The following is a 19,116-nucleotide window of genomic DNA, read 5'->3' on the forward strand; positions in this document are numbered from 1 at the left end:
TTGATCCTATGCAGCTGTTGCAGAGCAGAAACTATCATGGCATCCTGTGAGGCAAGCAAGACAGAGCTTTAGAGAGCTTTCATCTCTAGTGGTGAGGGAAGAATCTCACTGACTTCTTGCTTCTGCACAAAGGAAGGGACAAAACTCAACAACAATGGGAAAGGATGTGAGGTCGCCCTTGTGCTGGGAGCCTACTATATTCTATGTACTGCTCCCTTTGCATAAGAGAGGATAGAATCAAAGGCTTTGAGATCACTTTTGGAAATGGGTCTTTGGTTATGTCCCATTAACCTTCAAGTACTATCAATCAACAGCAGTCATTTTACTTTTATGTTATGAATGAAGTGGGGTGGGGGAAAATGACTATGCCAGGCCTAAGAAAGAAGCCATTAACCTTCAATAAGAGATTGTTAATCACTAAAATAATAGGATATCCCAATGCCTAAATGTTATCATTTCTAATCCTAACTACAGGGCACACTGAAGACATTCAAGAACTACAAAATCAACTATTTAACCACATGAAGTCAGGAAAATATCCAAATAAATAATTTGTTTTAAAATTATGATACAATACTTATTACAGTATAAATTGGCATTTTTTTCTTCAAAAGCAGAAGCACCAGTCTTAAGATATAAATGTGGTTTGTGAAATACATCATAATACGAAGTGCAAACAGCATTTTAGTACTGGATGTAATTCTTAAAAAAAAAAGAAAAAAAGAAGTGTACACACTGAAATCTGTTTGAATGGGAACAAGTGTCATGCCGAGTTAAAAAAATTAATGAGAAGTCCGTCAGTCAAACTTAATAGTATATCATCAGATTCTTTTACATGGCCACATTAAAAAAAAATATATCCCCAGATAGAGGAAATAGCATCTTTATGTGATGTGCTCAGGTTCACTTTTTCCCAGTATCTTCCCCCACCCTTGTTCCCTAAATGGTGGGATGCTATTTGTTGGACAATACTCTTAGCTTTTGACATTTCAGGCATATTCTTCATAGGCTGATGAAAATTTTAATGCTGCTAAATCAGTTCATAAAACCAGATAAAGTTTTATTTTATTTTTCTTATCTTCAAAATGTTTCAGTTATTATGAGTGAACTGTGAAAAGAGATGACGTCCAATGTAGCGAATAGACATCAGTTTCGACATCATGTGACTTCCGCAAAGGCCGTGATGTGGTTCTATAAGGATTTAAAAAGAAGAAAACAGTCAGACGCCTATAATTGCCAAAATGATGGTGTGTGGGAGTTTTCTACCCACCCTACCACTTTTGGGATGTTCCCACACTTCTGGAGTTGAATTGCATCATGATGGCACATCCATACATCCCTGTAGGAAATCTAAAATGCCTCAACCCCAACTCCCCCTGCATAAAACTAAAAATGCTAAAACTACATTTGCTGAAGTAATGTGAATGTGGGAGCAAAGGGGGCATTTTAAGGCAGAATTAGTGAGGAGAGGGGTGCTTATTCCTCCCATATTCCCTTTCATATACCCACTTTCCCCATATTCCCAATTTTCCCTTTCAACTGTCTCCACCTTGTTTCTGAAGGCTGTTTTCCATCTTCCTAGAATGAGGCAGAAATGGTACTAGCCAGTTCTGAAGGCTGGCTGAGGAAAACATGATTATATTTAAAACCAGCAAGGGGATTATTTGCAGGTGAGAATCAACATGTGGGAAGTGAGGGCTGTTGTTTCTTTACCCTCCTGCCCACCAATTCTTTCTTGGAAATACATAGCTACCCATGTATTTTCCTCAAAACAAAATTTCGTTCCACCCTCAACCTTACATTATTGCATCTTTAGGCTGCAATCCTTAGTACATTTACCTTGGAGTAAGTCCTAATGAAACCAGTGGGACTTACTTTTGAGTAATCTTCATAGGATTGCACTTTTAATGTACTTGCCATTATGTAATGATCCAAGTATCTAATACAGGTGTAGTTCCATAACCGTGTTGTAATAATTAAGACCTACGTTCCAGCAAACAAATAACACATTCTGAGATCAGATCATGTTGTATTTAACTGTTATTACCATTTTAATTCTGCATTTCTTCATTTCTTTTCTTAAAAAAAGATTAATTATTCCTGGAGAGCCATATGGCACAGAATGAGGTAGCAAAATGTTAAATGAAAATGGCATTTGTTAGTTGATAGTACATATTAAAAACACCCTTTTTTCAGTCACTGACATGTCTCCTTTATTTGCTCTACTCTTTCCTCTGATTCTTTCAACAGGATGTGCCTCTCTGCTGTGTGTGCATATTCACAAAAGAATGCATGTGTGTATATAAAATTAAACCATGATCTTTTAAAAATGGCATCTTAAGTCTGACTGTCTGACTATCTTATTCTATCTTAAGTCTGACTATCAAATAAGTTGAGGCCCATAGTCACTGATGGGCACAGTGCTGTGTTGTTGTGTACTTTTTACAACCCAGTGTAAAATGGCAACTGTAACATTCAAAATAACCATGCTATTTGGTTTTTTAACAAGAAAAGTCTGATGGCAAAACAAATGACCTAGAGGAATATAGGGTATATTTTCTCAAGGTGCTTAAGTACCACTGAAATGAATAGACTAAGGGCACAATTCCTATGGACTGCGCCCTCATTGCTCGGAACCCCTGAACTCAGAGGCTTCCAAGATTCCTCTGCACTGCTTGGCTGAAGCAGTGGCGGAGGCGATCTTTGCCTCCCCATCCTCCAGTCTCCTATATTTTCATTAGACAAGCTGGAACTTTGGAGGGGGATGGAAGGAGGCTGGAGGAGGCTCAAGTAAATCGTATCCTGTCCTCTCTGGTCTCCTTCCCTCCCCAGCCACTGGAATGCCCCCTTTTCCCCCAGTCCAAGGTCCATTATCCAACATTTTGAGGTTTCTAACGCCTCCTTTTGAGGTTGGAGCAGTGTCTCTGACTCGGAAGAGGTTTTCCGAGACATCTTATGGTCCCTGGGATGCTCGCCCAGGGATCACAGGATTGATCTCTAAGTTTGTTGTGGGTGATTTACATCCCACTAATTTCAGTTTTTGAGTACCCTTATTGAGCTGCTCTCACCATTACTTATGTTCAACCACAATCTATCCCCCACCCCCTGTAACTTAAGTCCATTAGATTTAGTTCTGCCCTCTTGAGCAGTACAGAATAAGTCATTGCCTTCTTCTGTGTGACAGCCCTTCAGGTATTGGAAGAGGGCTTGAAAACAGAAAGCTGCCTTATAGTGATTGAGTCAGACACTTGGTCCACCTAGCCCACTATTGTTGACACTGACTGGCAGTGGCTCTCCAGAGTTTCAGGCAGGATTCTTTCCTAGCTCCACCTGGAAATTGAACCTGGGAACTTCTGCATCCAAGACATGTGCTATCAGACTGAGCTATGGACCCTCTCAAAGGTCTGTCCTTGGGTGCATTCAAGTTTACAATTCAAAAGCTAGTGCTTTAAAGAGCATTTTTATATTTCATAAAAACTTGAGATAACGGCATTCCTGAGGAATAACTACATGAGCGATTAGTTTCTATGACCTCGTTTCCTATGCTGAAGCAGCTTTCTAGGGACAGCTTTGGACCCCTAATTCAGGAAGGTCTCAGAAGGATTGCTTATCTGGGAGTAGGGCAAAGTGCTTGAGGTACAAGGAGAGGGTAGTTGTACTTATGACCCCATTCACCTAAAGTGGATTTACTTAAGACTTCGTTCACATAAACGAGTGTTCCTGAGCCTTGTAATGTGGTTGTTGTTCAGTTGTTAAGTCATGTCCAACTCTTCGTGACCCCATGGACCATACCACACCAGGCCTTCCTGTCCTCCGCTCTCTCCCGGAGTGTGCTCAAGTTCATATTCATTGCAGCGGTGATGCTATCTAGCCATCTCATCCTATGCCGTCCCCTTCTCCTTTTGCCTTCAATCTTTCCCAGCATCAGGGTCTTTTCGAGGGAGTTTTCTCTTCGCATTAGGTAGCCAAAATATTTGAACTTCAGCTTCAGTATCTGTCCTTCCAATGAGCAGTCAGGGTTGATTTCTTTTAGGAATGACTGATTTGACCTCCTTGCAGTCCAGGGGACTCGTAAGAGTCTTCTCCAGCACCACAGTTTGAAAGCATCAGTTCTTTGGCGCTCAGCCTTCCTTATAGTCCAGCTCTCACAGCCATACATTACTACTGGGAAAACCATAGCTTTGATTAGACGGACCTTTGTCGGCAAGGTAATGTCTCTGCTTCTTACTATGCTGTCTAGGTTGGCCATAGCTTTCTGCCCAAGGAGCAAGCGTCTTTTAATTTCATGGCTACAGTCACCGTCTGCGGTGATCTTGGAGCCCAAGAAAATAAAATCTGTCAGTGCTTCCATTTCTTCCACTTCCATATGCCAGGAAGTGATGGGGCCAGATGCCATGATCTGAGTTTTTTTAATGTTGAGTTTCAAACCAGCTTTTGCACTCTCCACTTTCACCCTCAACAAGAGGCTCTTTAGATCCTCTTCGCTTTCTGCCATTAGGGTGGTATCTGAGGTTGTTGATAATTCTCCCGGCAATCTTAATTCCAACCTGTGATTCATCCAACCCGGCATTTCTCATGATGTACTCTGCATATAAGTTAAATAAGCAGGGCGACAATATGCAGCCTTGTCGTATTCCTTCCCCAATTTTGAACCAATCGGTTGTTCCATGTCTGGTTCTTACTGTTGCTTCTTGACCCTCGTACAGGTTTCTCAGGAGACAGGTAAGGTGGTCTGGTACTCCCATCTCTTTAAGAATTTGCCACCGTTTGTTGTGATCCACACAATCCAAGGCTGTAGCATAGTCAATGAAGGAGAAATAGACGTTTTTCTGGAATTCTCTTGCTTTCTCCATGATCCAGCGAATGTTGGCGATTTGATCTCTAGTTCCTCTGCCTCTTCGAAACCCAGCTTGTACTTCCGGTAGTTCTTGGTTCACATACTGCTGAAGCCTAGTTTGTAGGATTTTGAGCATAACCTTACTGGCATGTGAAATGAGTGCAATTGTACGGTAGTTTGAACACTCTTTGGCATTGCCCTTCTTTGGAATTGGAATGTAAACTGACCTTTTCCAGTCTTGTGGCCACTGTTGAGTGTTCCAAATGTGTTGGCATATTGAGTGCAGCACTTTAACAACATCATCTTTTAGGATTTTAAATAGCTCAGCTGGAATACTGTCATCTCCACTAGCTTTGTTGTTAGTAATGCTTCCTAAGGCCCACTTGACTTCACTCTCTAGGATGTCCGGCTCAAGTTCAGTGACCGCACTATCATGGCTATCAGGGACATTCAGATCTTTCCTGTATAGCTCTTCTGTGTATTCTTTCCACCTCTTCTTAATCTCATCTGCTTCTGTTAGGTCCCTGCCTTCTTGGTCCTTTATCATGCCCGTCTTTGCACAAAACGTTCCCTTGAGATCTCCAATTTTCTTGAAGAGATCTCTAGTCTTTCCCATTCTGTTGTTTTCCTCGATTTCTTTGCATTGTTCATTTAAGAAGGCCTTCTTGTCTCTCCTTGCTATTCTCTGGAAATCTGCATTCAGTTGGATATATCTTCCCCTTTCTCCTTTGCTTTTCACTTCCCTTCTTTCCTCAGCTACTTGTAAAGCCTCAACAGACAGCCACTTTGCTTTCTTGCATTTCTTTTTCTTTGGGATGGATTAAGTTGCTGCCTCCTGAACAATGTTACGGACCTCTGTCCATAGTTCCTCAGGCACTCTGTCTATCAGGTCTAATCCCTTAAATCAATTCATCACCTCCACTGTATATTCATAAGGGATATGATTAGGTCATACCTGAATGGTTTAGTGGTTTTCCCGACGTTCTTCAATTTAAGCCGAAATTCTGCAACAAGAAGCTCATGATCTGAGCCACAGTCAGCTCCAGCTCTTGTTTTTACTGACTGTATAGAGCTTCTCCATCTTTGGCTGCAAAGGACAAATCAATCTGATTTCGATATTGACCATCTGATGATGTCCATGTGTAGAGTCACCTCTTGTGCTGTTGGAAAAGAGTGTTTGCTATGATCAGCGTGTTCTCTTGACAAAATTCTATTAACCTTTGTCCTGTTTCATTTTGTACACCAAGGCCATGCTTGCCTGTTATCCTGTTATCCCAGTGATTTCTTGACTTCCTACTTTAGCTTTCCAATCCCCTATGATGAAGAGGACATCTTTTTTTGTGTGTTAGTTCTAGAAGGTGTTGTAGGTCTTCATAGAACCGAACAACCTCAGCTTCTTCGGCCTCAGTGGTTGGGGCATAGACTTGAATTACTGTGATGTTGAATGGTTTGCCTTGGATTCGTACTGAGATCATTCTATCGTTTGTGCGATTTTACCCTAGTACTGCTTTTCCCACCCTTTTAATGACTATGAGTGCTTCTCCATTTCTTCTAAGGGATTCTTGCCCACAGTAGTAGATAGAATGGTCACCTGAATTAAATTCGCCCATGCTTGTCCATTTTAGTTCGCTGATTCCCAAGATGTCGATGCTCAATCTTGCCATCTCATGTTTAACCACCTCCAGCTTACCTTGATTCATTGATATTGCATTCCATGTTCCTAAACAATATTGTTCTTTACAGCATCGGATTTTCTTTTCACCACCAGACACATCCACAGCTGAGTGTCCTTTTGGCTTTGGCCCAGCCGTGTCACTCTTTCTGGCTCTACTTGGACTTTCTCTCTGCTCTTCTTCCCCAGTAGTATATTGGACACCTTCCGACCTGAAGGGCTCATCTTCTGGTGTCATATCTTTTAGCCTTGTGATATGTTCTATGGGGTTTTCTTGGCAAGAATACTGGAGTGGGTTGCCATTTCCTTCTCCAGTGGACCACATTTTGTCAGAACTCTCCGCCATGACCTGTCCATCTTGGGTGGCCCTGCACGGCATAGCTTATGGCTTCACTGAGTTATGCAAGCCCCTTTGCCACAACAAGGCAGTGATCCATGAAGGGATGTAATGTGGTACAAAGCTGTATAATGAGATTTTATTTTTAGCTGTCTGCTTTTAACACAGCCTTTATTTTTTCTTGTGAATAGAGTTGCCATGCTGCAACTTGGGACACTTGGATGAATATAGAGATGTTGGAGAAATCCGCAATGGATTCAAATATGTTCGGATTTCTATGAATCTGACCTGCAGATTCCACAGCAGACCAGCTTTTTCCAAATCTTGCGGATTCCATGGACTTGCGGACCATTTTTTCACTTTGGAGCAAATGCTAATTTGCTAATTTGCACTGTTGTGCAAAGGCTAATTGTATTGGCACAAGAGTGCATTAGTACTAATGCGAACTAGAGCAAGTAGAATGAAATTCTGGTAAAACAAATTCCAATTCCATCAATGAGCGGATGATGGAACGAAAGACCCCTGACAAACCACTAAACACTGAGGGAACAAAATCCGCACATTGCTAGATGTATATATTTAAGTCTTCCGATATTGGGGGAAGGGAACAAGCCCCTGCTGTTATCAACTACAGTGGCAAGCTGAACTCCAGATGTACTACAAAGCAGACAAAGGTGGGCAGGCAACAGGACCATGGAAGGAATGGGTGGAAAAAGCCACAGCTGACTTGTCTCCACTCCATCAAGGAAATGTAGAAGTATATGCATCTGGTCTCTGAGCTGCAAGGTCACAACCCTAACTGGTGAAATTCTTCTGCTGGAGTTTTCCACTCATGAAATCTTTAACAACTCACTGAGATTCATTCACACAGACATGGCAGACAACTTGGAACACCATGCAAGAAAGCGGCATGTATGCTCGGATTCCACAATGAATGTCTGTACCCCTCCGTGCTCACAATTAATTCACATTAGCTTTTTGTTTGGCTTTGTACAGAGAAATGCATGAATTTGTGTTGTTCTAATAGTCAGAGACAGTTACTGGGAACAGCAAAACAAAACAGCATGCAAAGGAATGATTATTTCCAACCAATGTGTCCTTGGAGGTGATCCAGTGACACTGGCATAACATGAAAGCCAAAACAGGGCCAAACCAGTAAAAACAGGTAGTGAAACATCCCCGTTAGGAAAGCAGAAGGCTACAGCTGAACCTTAAGTGCAGCAGGTTTCTGGTTTGTGGAAAAGAATCTGAGTATTTAGCATTATGCTAAATGTTTATTATTTTTAACATTTTAAATAATATTTTAAGGAGTATCGCGGTCATGTAAAGCACATTTCGAGAAAAATAAGTAAAGAATCCATTTTAAATATTTACAAATTGCATAAAAGTATGAATATGGACTCATACCTTATATTATAACTCTCACTTCAGAGCATGATATGCTCTCTTAGCTGCATATTCAAGATAGCAAAGGGCTGGATGAGCCTGATCTTGTCTGATCTCGGAAGCTAAGCAGGGTCAGCCCTGGTTAGTACTTGGATGGGAGACCGCTGAGAATCAGGCCTCCTGCACTGAGCAGGGGGCTGGACTCGATGGTCTTGTAGGCCCCTTCCAGCCCTATGATTCTATGTCAGCACTGAACTGCAAATTCTGAAAATACACATCTTCTAAACAAACAATTTTTCTTCCCCATTATACATCAAGTAAGCTAAGCGGAGAATACAAAAGCAGCTTCACAAAGGTCTGTTTCTCAGAATGTCCTTTGCCTGCACTGAAGGTTAATATGTTTGCCGTGAAAACCACACTTAAACACATCAGTGCGCTTTTTTGCACACATATGTTTATTGCCTTATATGAAGATGTTCAAACTGGTCCATTCCTGTTATCCAGGAGAAAACCCTAAAGAGGCGTGCTTTAAAAGAGTTTTGCTGTAGCGGCTCTTCTTGACCATGATCGGTACCTTGTTTCTGCAACATGTACAATAGTTATATTCACCAAAACTTGTTTGGCATATTTTTCCACATCTATTTCAGCTAACCAGCATGGCAGATTAAGCATGTAACATAAAGGGCGTTTGCTTGATGTTTAACTGAAATAACAACAGTATAGGCTGCTCCATGAGGGTGAATAGTGAAAAGGAGAGCAACATGTGCTGGGAAAAGGGGTTCAGATGCTTTAAACAACAACATTTTGAGACTGCATTGTGAGTTTCCCTATAAAACATTCCAGTTGTTCTCGACTCCACACCAATACATTTGCAACAACAAACAAACACATACACACATCCTCAAAAATCAAAGGTTGGGTCCAGATTTAAGCTGGATCAACTGTGCTGGCGGAAGTGGATCTGCCCACCCTCTTCTTCCCATAGCAGCCTCTTCAGACCCCTGAAAATGCTACACAGAGGGTCACGAGACCCTGCTGAATGGGGTGAGCTGTGGTGTGCGGGGAGAAAATTCCCATCATCAGGCAGAGGGACCTTCTGTGAGTGGAGCTCTTCCTCTTGCATTAGGTCTCTTCCTCTTTTGGAAGGCAGATCCTGGATCCAAACCCCTGTCTTTCCCCCACTTCAATCATGGCTGGATCCAAATCCAGCTGAGAATCACTCCCCTCAACCCTCATTAGTATTTTGTACTGCATTTCAGTGTTACATGTATTGAGTTGTGAATTGCTATGAGCCGCTTTAAAAAATATGTTTGGCTGAAAAGCACGATAATAAACAAACTCTGTAAATCCATATAGTGAGTTGGATCCAGGATCTACTGAGGGCTCTGCTCATGGAAGGTGTCTCCACTTGATTCAGCAGGGTTCCCAACCCTCTGTGTAGCATTTTCAGGGTGATGGAGGAGCTGCCGCAGGGCGGGTGGGGCAGGGGAGTCCACTTCCTCCAGCCCAGTACATTATTCCCACCCCCACATATGTATATAATATTATATGCCTATAAACTCATTTTATTTTAGTTATACCTCAAGTGAACTTACATGTTAAGACATTACATAAAGACACATAGTATGCAAAGATAAACAATGCTAAATTGAGATGATAATAATAAGAGCATCATCACGGGATGCAAAAACAATCCCAGCTAACTCAAAGAAATAAACATCTGCATCCAGTTTTGACTTGAGATCTCAAGACATATCTTTTCCAATTCTTTTGGGAGTAACAGCATAATTCTATGCATGTTTACTCAGAAATGAATCTCAGAATGTTCACTGGGATTTACTGTTGGGTAAATGGGCATAGCCTTAGTTCTACAATCAATTAATAGCTTTTTTAGTAATACTTAGCTACAGCTCCATGATTGGCTAGAATTCAAACAATCAGGACTTCTGATGAGAATTTGTGGGAGCACACATACACTGGGGCATAACACAGCTTTTGGTGGCCACCCATAGGTTAATTAACTGGGGAATGCTGGGAATTCTAAGAGTTTTTAAAAATCTAAACATGCATAGGATTGTGCCCGCCAGTTAACATACTGGCGGTAAAGAAAATGTTAGTAACACGAGTGACCTATATTCTTTTTGAAGTCTCTTCTGTTTCGTGGCCCCTCCAAGCAGTAACTACAGTAAACGGTAAATACTTTCCAAGACATTACAGGGTACTTTCAGACAGATGGCTTCTCTAGTGCTACCATTGAAAAGGTGCGGTGCAGCAATTCTGTGTTTTCCTCCTTAGTGGATTTTTTATGAAAAGGATGGAAGAAGCAGCAGGAAAACACGGGATGGTTACGAGTAGAAGATGACATCATCTGGAACCCTCATGTCCATGAATGACACAGGGTGATTGCACACTAAAAGCCTCATATGGAAGCACCCACAGAAAGAAAGTGTTACATCTTCCAACAGTTTGTTCAGAAGTACACTGCAGGCAGGTGTGATGGGGCACCCCGGTCCTTGTCTGTTTGGACTTGCAGAGTGGTCTGGTGATCCCTTTGGCACCCCTCAAAGAGTCCTGAATCCAAGAGTCCTTCGTCAATAAATGCAGGTAGTGGTATTGAGGCCAGGATATCACAAAATGCTCCAAGTTAGCAACAAGCCTGGATAGGACATCTCCACAATGACCTGTGTGCACCAGGAAAGCGGGTGGGGAGAAAGCCTTCAGCAACCCAGGGGCCTAGAGCATGGCTGGTACTGGTACCCAAAAAGGTCTAACAGCTGCTTAGGTCTTCCCTGCCCAACCTGATGTCCCCCAGATATGTTGGACTACAACTCCCATCATCCCTAGCCAGCATATGCTGAGTGGGGATGTTGGAGTTGTAGTCCAACCAATCTGAAGGGCACCAGGTTGGGGAACGCTGGCCTAGAGCATGTGTATATGTGACAGGATGGAGTTGGAAACCACATTTTTATTTTTCCTTTCTGTTGCTCTCAGAGAATTTGGGAGACCAGGGTTCCTGTTCCCCATGCTGTTTAACATCTCTTCTACCTGAAACCCCTGGGTAAGGTTATCCAGAGATTTCAGCTGTGGAGTCATTAATATGCCGACAATGCCCAGCACTATCTCTCATTTTGATTTGATGCTAGAGAGATAGAGGAACTATTGAACTGCTGTTTGTCAGCTGTGAAGATCTGAATGGGATCAAACAAGCTGAAACTTAATCCTGGCAAGCTGGAGGTATTGTTGGTGGGTGGACCATCTGACTTTGGGCTGGGTGTTCAACCTGCCTTGGATGGGTTTGCACTATCCCTGAAAGATCAGGTTCATAGTTTGGAAGTGATCTCTGGGGTGACGCTTCTGTTGGATACCCCGGTGACATCAGTGGAGCGGGTGCTTTTTCTGGCAGCTTCAGCTGGTACGCTGACCAAGGCAGATCTTGCACAATCACTCGTGCCCTAGTGACCTCCAGATTAGACTACTGAAACACACTTTCGATGGGACTGCCCTTGAAAAGTGTCTGGAAATGTCAACTGTTGCAAAATGTTACAGCCAGACTGTTGACTGGCACAAATGCTTTGAACACATTGCTACTCTTCTGCTTGAGCTACATTGCTTGCCGGTGTTGTTTCCAGGCTCAGTTCAAGGTTCTGGTTTTAACATTTAAAGCCCTCAATGGTTTAAGACCTGAATACCTTAAGGACTGCCTCCTTCTGTATGTTCCTCCACTCATGCTCTGGCCAATATCTAAGGCCCTAGCACAAATTCCTCAGCCATCAGGGACAAGGTGGGTACTACCAAGAATAGACCCTTTTTGGTAGTGGCACCCACTCTGTGGAATGCCCTTCCAAGAGGGATCCATTATGACCTGACATTGTATTCCGTCAGGCATTTGACTAAAACCTGGCTATTCAAAAGGGTATTTGGCTGCATGCTTTAGCCTATGTCTTTAATGGTATTCTCTTATATCAGTCTTCCCCAACCCAAGGCCCTCCAGATGTTTTGCACTACAACTTCCAGAATTCCTGACCACTGCCTGTGTTGGCTGAGGCTGCTGGGAGTAGAAATCTAAAACATCTGGAGTAAAAATCATGGATTGTTATGTCAAATGAAGGAAAGATAGTCTGGAAGGTATCGCTGGCTGGTTATATAAGCGATACCTGGATGAGTATGCCCATCAGACTGAATTCTCCAACTACATCTTACTCTGAATACTGCACTTGCAAATAGTAATTTTGCTATTTTGCTCAGAATCTTTTGAGGAGCAGAAAAATAGGCTCAACTATTTGCACTGAGTGTACAGGTACACGGCCAACCAGAGAAGATAACTATGCGTAGCAATAATGTTTTGACCTTTCCATAATTTGAATATGCCAAGGATCTAGTTAAGCAAAGTCAATTTATATGTCACAAAGATTTTCAAACCTAATACCAGGGACATGACGGGCCTGTGGGCAGCTGTGCCAAATTGAGACCTTCCAGCTTAGGTTCCTTGAGGTCAGTGTCTGGGCTGGGAGCTAGAGAAACTGAAGCTTGAAATGTAGCAAGCGGAAGCTACTGCTCTATTGACCAGGCAAAAGTGACAGAGTAGGCTTCAAATATTTACACCAGAACTGGCCAATCCCTGATTTCAAAGGGAGATCTTGCATGACAAGCAAGCAGACAGAAAATGCCAACAGTGATTTAAACCAAGGGATCACTTTGCTTAACTAGCAATTCAAGGTGTCATTCCTTGTCTAGTTCCATGTTTCCGTACCTTCTTGAAACTTATCTCCCTGTTGATCTTCTGTCAGTATTATTGTGGGGTCCCACTGTACTAGCCCTGATCTGGGGGAGAATGCTGAACCCCAACCCTTTGACCAAACCCAGTTAGCTCCCTCCACCTCACAGATGTTAAGAGCTGGCTGGGGAGAGCACACCTCCTCACCACTCTGGCTGCTGTGAATCTTCTCCTGTGCTTCCTGCCTCACCCTCACTAAGGCAGAAGAAGTGATTTCAAAGGGGACTTCAGTGCTGCAGGTAGGAGCTCTGTCTTCACCTGGCTGATTGCCTCCCATTACAGGCTTGCTGGCCCACTGGGTGCCCTTTCTCATAACTTACTCCCTCCCTTTTGGGGGCAATTTTGCCATCTGATTGCATTCATTTTGTGAATTTTTCCTGTCTATACAAAACAAACAGAAATCGCAAATGCTTGCAGAAATCAAGGAGAGACAAACATCAAGTTCCTCTTCGGAGAACATGGGTGAAGGCAAACATCGTCGGTTTGGCCATCCCTACCTTTTAGCTCCCGTCACAGGAGAAGTAGAGAAGAGATGAGCAGCCACCATAGATCAAACTAACTAAAGTTCCCCTGAGTTTGCATTTCATGGTGAACCCTAGTTTATTGTCCATAAGAACAAATTTACTGTCTTATAACAGATTCTCAGTTACAGTTTTTCCATGCATTTTCTCATTTGTTACTAGCAGCAGCAGCATTTTTTATATTTATTTTAGTTCAAAATTTCTAGACAGCCCTTCATCCACCAAACATAGGTCCCAGGACAGTGAACAAAGATAAAATAACACAGCAACAATAAAACACAATAAGATCTCAATCCATAAAATATAGAAAGATGAAACAACAAGTCATCCACAGCTAAAAACCCTGTAAACAGATTAAAATGCCCAGGCAAATAAAAACATTTGAACTTGGTGCCTAAAAGAATACAACTTTGGTGCCGGTCGATTTCTTCTAGGGATAGCATTCCAAAGTGAGGGTGCAATCACAAAAAAGGCCCTCACTTTCATGCCTTCATAATTTCCATTTCCAGCAGAAAAGCAGGATATGAAAGTGACAGATAAAATAAATAATGCTTTTTTCTTACCAAAGGCACCTGGAGAAAGGCCTCATCTTAATGCACAGGCAAGCTAGTATGAGAGGAGATGCTCCTCCGGTATTTGTAATTAGTGACATTAATGTACATAATGCTTTACAGCCTTCCTCAACCTGCTGCTCTGTAAACGTTTTGGACTTCAACTCCCATCTGCTCCAGCCAATATGGCCAATGGTTAGGAATTTTGGGAGTTGTAGTGGAAAACATCTGGAGGGCACCAGGTTGGGGAAGGCTGTTTCACAACATAAGCAATAAAAGGCAAGATTCTGCCACAAGGAGCTTTCAAGTAATACCCAACAGTACAGAGAGAACTGAAGGAGAGGAATCATGGAAGAGGCAAGGCTGCCAAGGATTTAATACATAACATTGCTGGGAATGAAGACCTGGGGTGGAAGGTGTTTAAGCAAAGGCTTCGTGGAAAAAGGGATTCTTCTCAGTCCTTACTAATGCATTCCACTCCTTTTTGTTTTTCAAGAAGAATATAGGGGGTATACACAACCCCGCTCATGCATTCACCTAACATGTGAGGGGAGTGTGGTGCCACGTGGGCTAGTCTGGCACCCCCACCAACTCGCTGGTCATGTGCCATTGGCTGCCCATTCTGTGAGCATGTGAAGCTGCCTTGTGCACCTAGAGCACCTCCCTGAAAGGGGAAATCCTGGGCCAATCAGGATTCCCTCTTGCACAGAGATGTTCTTCATGTGTACATACATAAGACTGCCTCACACGCTTACTGAACAGGCAGTCAGCTGGGAGTGGGATTAGCCTGCGCAGCCCTACAAGCTGTATTCTCTATCTGAAACCCTTCTTGTTCAGTCATTATAAGCTGTCGCTTGATTTTCTCTTCAAATAGTTTTGTCCATGTTCCACATACGGCAGGGGTGTTGAAACTCCTTCAGCCTGAGGGCAGAATTCAATTTTTGGAGAAGCACTTGGGGGCTGCATTCCAGTGGTGAGCGGAGCTGAAAGCAAAAGGAATGCACCCTAAGGCAAAAAGGGTGGGACCAAAAGTATGAGCATAAGGCTCTTAATCCTGGTAAGTAAGCCTTAGAAGAGGAATTTCAACCTTTTAGAATGGGGGAAAAACCCACACAATAGCCAAGAAACCACCAAATGACTGGCAGTTGTGGGAAAGAGGGGTGGGGCCAGCAGAAGATATGATCATATGGGGAACTCTGGAGGGCCAGATTTGGGCCCCAGGCAGGCCAGGTTTGGCCCAAAGGCCTGAGGTTCAACACCCCTGATGTACAGCCCTGACTGGATTAAGCCTCAAACAAATATTGTTGTCACCTGTGATAGAGCCAGGCAAACATAAGCAGAAATACACACTTCCTTTATACTAAAAATTGCAAGGGGCTTGGCTACATCTGGAAAGGTTCATTTCATTCTATGTAGTGCTAGGATTGATGACTTGCCTGTATTCCCAGCAATGCATAGCTTTCTTTCCATCTGAGAAGGAACAGTCTGTATGTAAAACATACCACTTCGATGCAGTGGGTACTGATTTTTTAACATTGAAAGGAGTGCCCAGATGAAAGAAATTAAAGTCTTTCCCTCCTTGTTCCCATGTTCCTGTGCCCTCTAGCACTTTTCTCCCAGCTTAGCTCTAATCTGGAAGTGAGCTTGGCTCAGAGAACAGTGCCAGAAATGATGGAGAGTGAGAAGGTACGGCCAGGGAGGGTTCAGCTCCCTTCCCCAACATGCCTTTCCCAGGACAGCCAGTATCTTGCTATATTTTGACATCTCACAAAGAGCTAAGAGAATGGATGATACTGAAGATACACATTCATCAACCAAATGCCTGCTCAAGCAAATGAGATGGTGACCTCCTTATGACAAAGTGTGGGAACGGCTTACTTAGACATCTTTGCTTTAAAAGACATGCTGGAGGATTCCAAAAAGAAATCTGTTTATTCGCCACAGAACTGAATGAAACACGCAAAGGCTCTTACAACTGTCCACACTCAGCTGTGTAATTCCCACAGATTTTAGTTAGATCAAGGAGTTTATCCCTAAGAAAACAAGTGAACAAAAACGTCGTCTTTGAGCTGCTTCATACATTTCTCTCCAGTCCTGCAACTTCCATACAAACAAGCAGTCTCTCATTTGCACTGGCCGTCCTGATGCACGCCCCTATCTGCACCACATTGCTCCCCCGAGCCCTTCTACTGATGCAGACAGGCAGGTGCATGGCATCTGGATTCAGGGCACCCATTTGTTTTGTGCATCTGCTTTTACACTAACTAGATTTCAACATTCAGTCCAAACCCAAAGGAACAGTTTATCTATTGGTTTATTAACAAGCCAGGTTCATACAGCATGGCTTGATCTTGGCTTGCTCAGACCTAATGAGGAATTCTAGGTAGCTTCAAAGTGGAAGCAGATGCTTTGCATTTCTTCCTCATGACGGCGCCAGAGAAGAAGGATATGCATGAACCTGAGGCTCACTGCCAATCGTGCCCATAGGTTTAGCATTATGCGCAAAATTAGCTTGCCTCTTCCAAAGCCACAATGCATTTTCTTCATGGTATGCCACAGTCTTTGAAATGTAGAGGGGTAGTCCTAGCATTCAAATCATGGTAGTTTGTGACTATGATTTAGAAGATTCATGTGTCATGTCACAAGAATTAAGCAAGGCAGTCATTGCATTGCAGATTCAACAAGAAAACCCTCCATGCCAGACAGATGTTACCTTTTCTAAAGGACTTTCTACCCGAGGGATGCTGATCATAGGCATTTGAGCCAGATTGTCCATGTGCGAATGTTCGTTTTCTGGTTGTCTACCTCTAAAATTATTTACCACACACACAACCTAGAAAGAGAAGGAAGAAATAAATTATTATGAAATAATTGTACAGGTTGGATCCTCAACTTGTATGTTCATGGTACAATGTGCCCAGGTATAAATACAAATTAGTACATCACTATTCCAAACTGAATGAGAATTCAAAAGTATTTCCACCAACACAAGGTTGTAAATGAATGCAGTTCTGATTTAATTATAAGCTTAGGGTAGTTTCTAAGAGTACATGGGTAGGTTGCCATTCCATACAGTTGCTATCCATGGAATTTTAAAACAACATTTTAAACTGCCTTGGGGATGTTTTCAACCTCATTTTCAACATAACCCAACATGCACATCCCCTAGGGTCTGGAGGTAGGGAGCTGGAGAGACAGGGAGCGATCCAATCACTGATTCACTTTCTTAACATTCCAATAGAACGGGAGTGGGCCCATGGACCATATGTGACCCCCCCCATCGCCATTTTTCTGGCCCCTGCTGTGTCCCCCTGCTGCGGTCACCAAAATTGTGCCACTGAAACCCCAGTGCAAACAGCAGCCAAAATTGCAGTGCTTTTGCAAGGGAACAAGGCACATGAGGGTGCATGGCTTGTTTGCAAATGGAACCATACTCTTGGAAGGGCAATTCTGCTTGGAAACAAGCTATATGTTTCCTGGCAAAACAACTGCAATTTCAGCCAATGCCACCACTGTAGCAGGTCAGCAGTGCTCTCAGAAGGGAGTTCTGCTGACTTGTCCCAATCCGGAAATAAGCATTTCTGCTCATTTCCAAGATTATTTTTGTAAATGTGGAAGTCCAATCGCACAAATGGTCACTACCACGACTGCAACAGAACCAGCAGAGGCAGAGCGGCACTGCTGGACACTGCCCACAAAACTCCCTTCACAGAGGTTTCCCCATTCAGCTCAATGGAGGGGACAGCGCCATGTAGGCAAAAAGATGCATGTGTGATGTGTGGAACTATTTCTACCCAACAAAGTGAATGGGAGATATCTCATATAAAGGTGCTCTATGTGTGCATTGAAGTACATGACGGGGTCTGGTTTAGCAAAATTGTGTATTTGTTTATACTTATGAATGATTATTGTTCAGCCAAATTCTGATGAATTAATGAAATGAGGGTCTCCTTCGCAGCCAATCCCACATGCTTCACATGCAAGCTTCACATGCAGCTGTACTTACCAAAAACACTGCTATAGATACACCAACAAGAAATCCTGCTATCACGTCTGACCAATGATTTCGATATTCTGCTACTCTGTTAATACCAGTAAGAAATGCCATACACATTAAGCTCAAGCAAAGGACTGGTTTTGCCAGCCTTGTTCCCCTGGCTTTTATCGTATTGGTGATATACATCTAGGAAAAAAAGATCAGGAAGAATTTTTAAAGTAATATCAGTTTTCATCCAATCCATAAGGAAAGAAAAGCATTATTATTCATACTGAAACACATAGACTTGCTTTTTCGTTTTAGGGGAAGAGTAACAATTACAAAACTCAAATGTAGGAAGTACACATTTAAGCCATGGTCAAAATAGTCATTTTTTAAGTAGAGTTATATTCCATACTCCAGGCTATGAGTGGGATAGGTTGTTGTTGTTCAGTCGAAGAGTCGGACACAACTTAACGACTGAACAACAACAACAACAACATATCCCGCTCATAGCCTGGAATACCAGAGGCTGAAATCCTTTATAAAATGCATCGGAAACATTACAAATCATGCACTTGAAACAAAACAAAATAGCCCAACTGAAGAAGTAGATGCCTGGTGTTATCTTCGCCTGCCTCCCTCTCTCTTGTTCCTTCCCATTGGGAAGTTGATGGTAGATGGCTCCATAGTGGGAAAGGGGAGAACCCAGCCCCAGCAATAGCAAATGCCTAGAGAAGGGTGAGAAATGTATTGTGCCAAGTTTTCTTTTATGTGAATTCATCAAATTCGCACCTCCTGAACCAATATGCAAGCTGAAACAGCACTGAATCTACAAATCCACACTTTTCTGAGCTTGGTGACATAGCCCGTTGAAAAAAAAATGTGCACAAAAATGTACATAGTACGCAGAAAAGTACGCACAAAACCGCATGACAGCAATGGAAAGTACTTGAAAAAATGTGCACATTTAAAGCATGTGTACATTTAAAAATGCATATATTAGGAAAAATTATCATTAAAAGGTATACATTTCCATATAGATTTCTTCTTCTTTAAAAC

At 42.6% G+C, this 19,116-nt stretch overlaps 1 protein-coding gene across 1 annotated transcript in view; it reads right to left on the bottom strand.

Moving 5' to 3' along the window:
- Positions 1-479: 479 nt before the first annotated feature.
- PLPPR5 (phospholipid phosphatase related 5) overlaps positions 480-19,116 on the bottom strand; it is a 114,362-nt gene continuing 95,725 nt past the window's right edge. Inside the window, exons 4-6 of the mRNA XM_084848214.1 lie at positions 18,085-18,261; positions 16,792-16,911; positions 480-1,191 (exon numbers count right to left, since the gene is read on the bottom strand). Of these exons, the coding sequence (XP_084704340.1) occupies positions 1,159-1,191; positions 16,792-16,911; positions 18,085-18,261 (330 nt within the window). The 3' untranslated portion in view covers positions 480-1,158. The remainder of the gene's footprint in view (positions 1,192-16,791; positions 16,912-18,084; positions 18,262-19,116) is intronic.

The sequence above is a fragment of the Heloderma suspectum genome, chromosome 4 (genome assembly GCF_057233095.1).
Source record: "Heloderma suspectum isolate Gila_16-S chromosome 4, 16-S_ref, whole genome shotgun sequence".
Taxonomy (NCBI): domain Eukaryota; kingdom Metazoa; phylum Chordata; class Lepidosauria; order Squamata; family Helodermatidae; genus Heloderma; species Heloderma suspectum.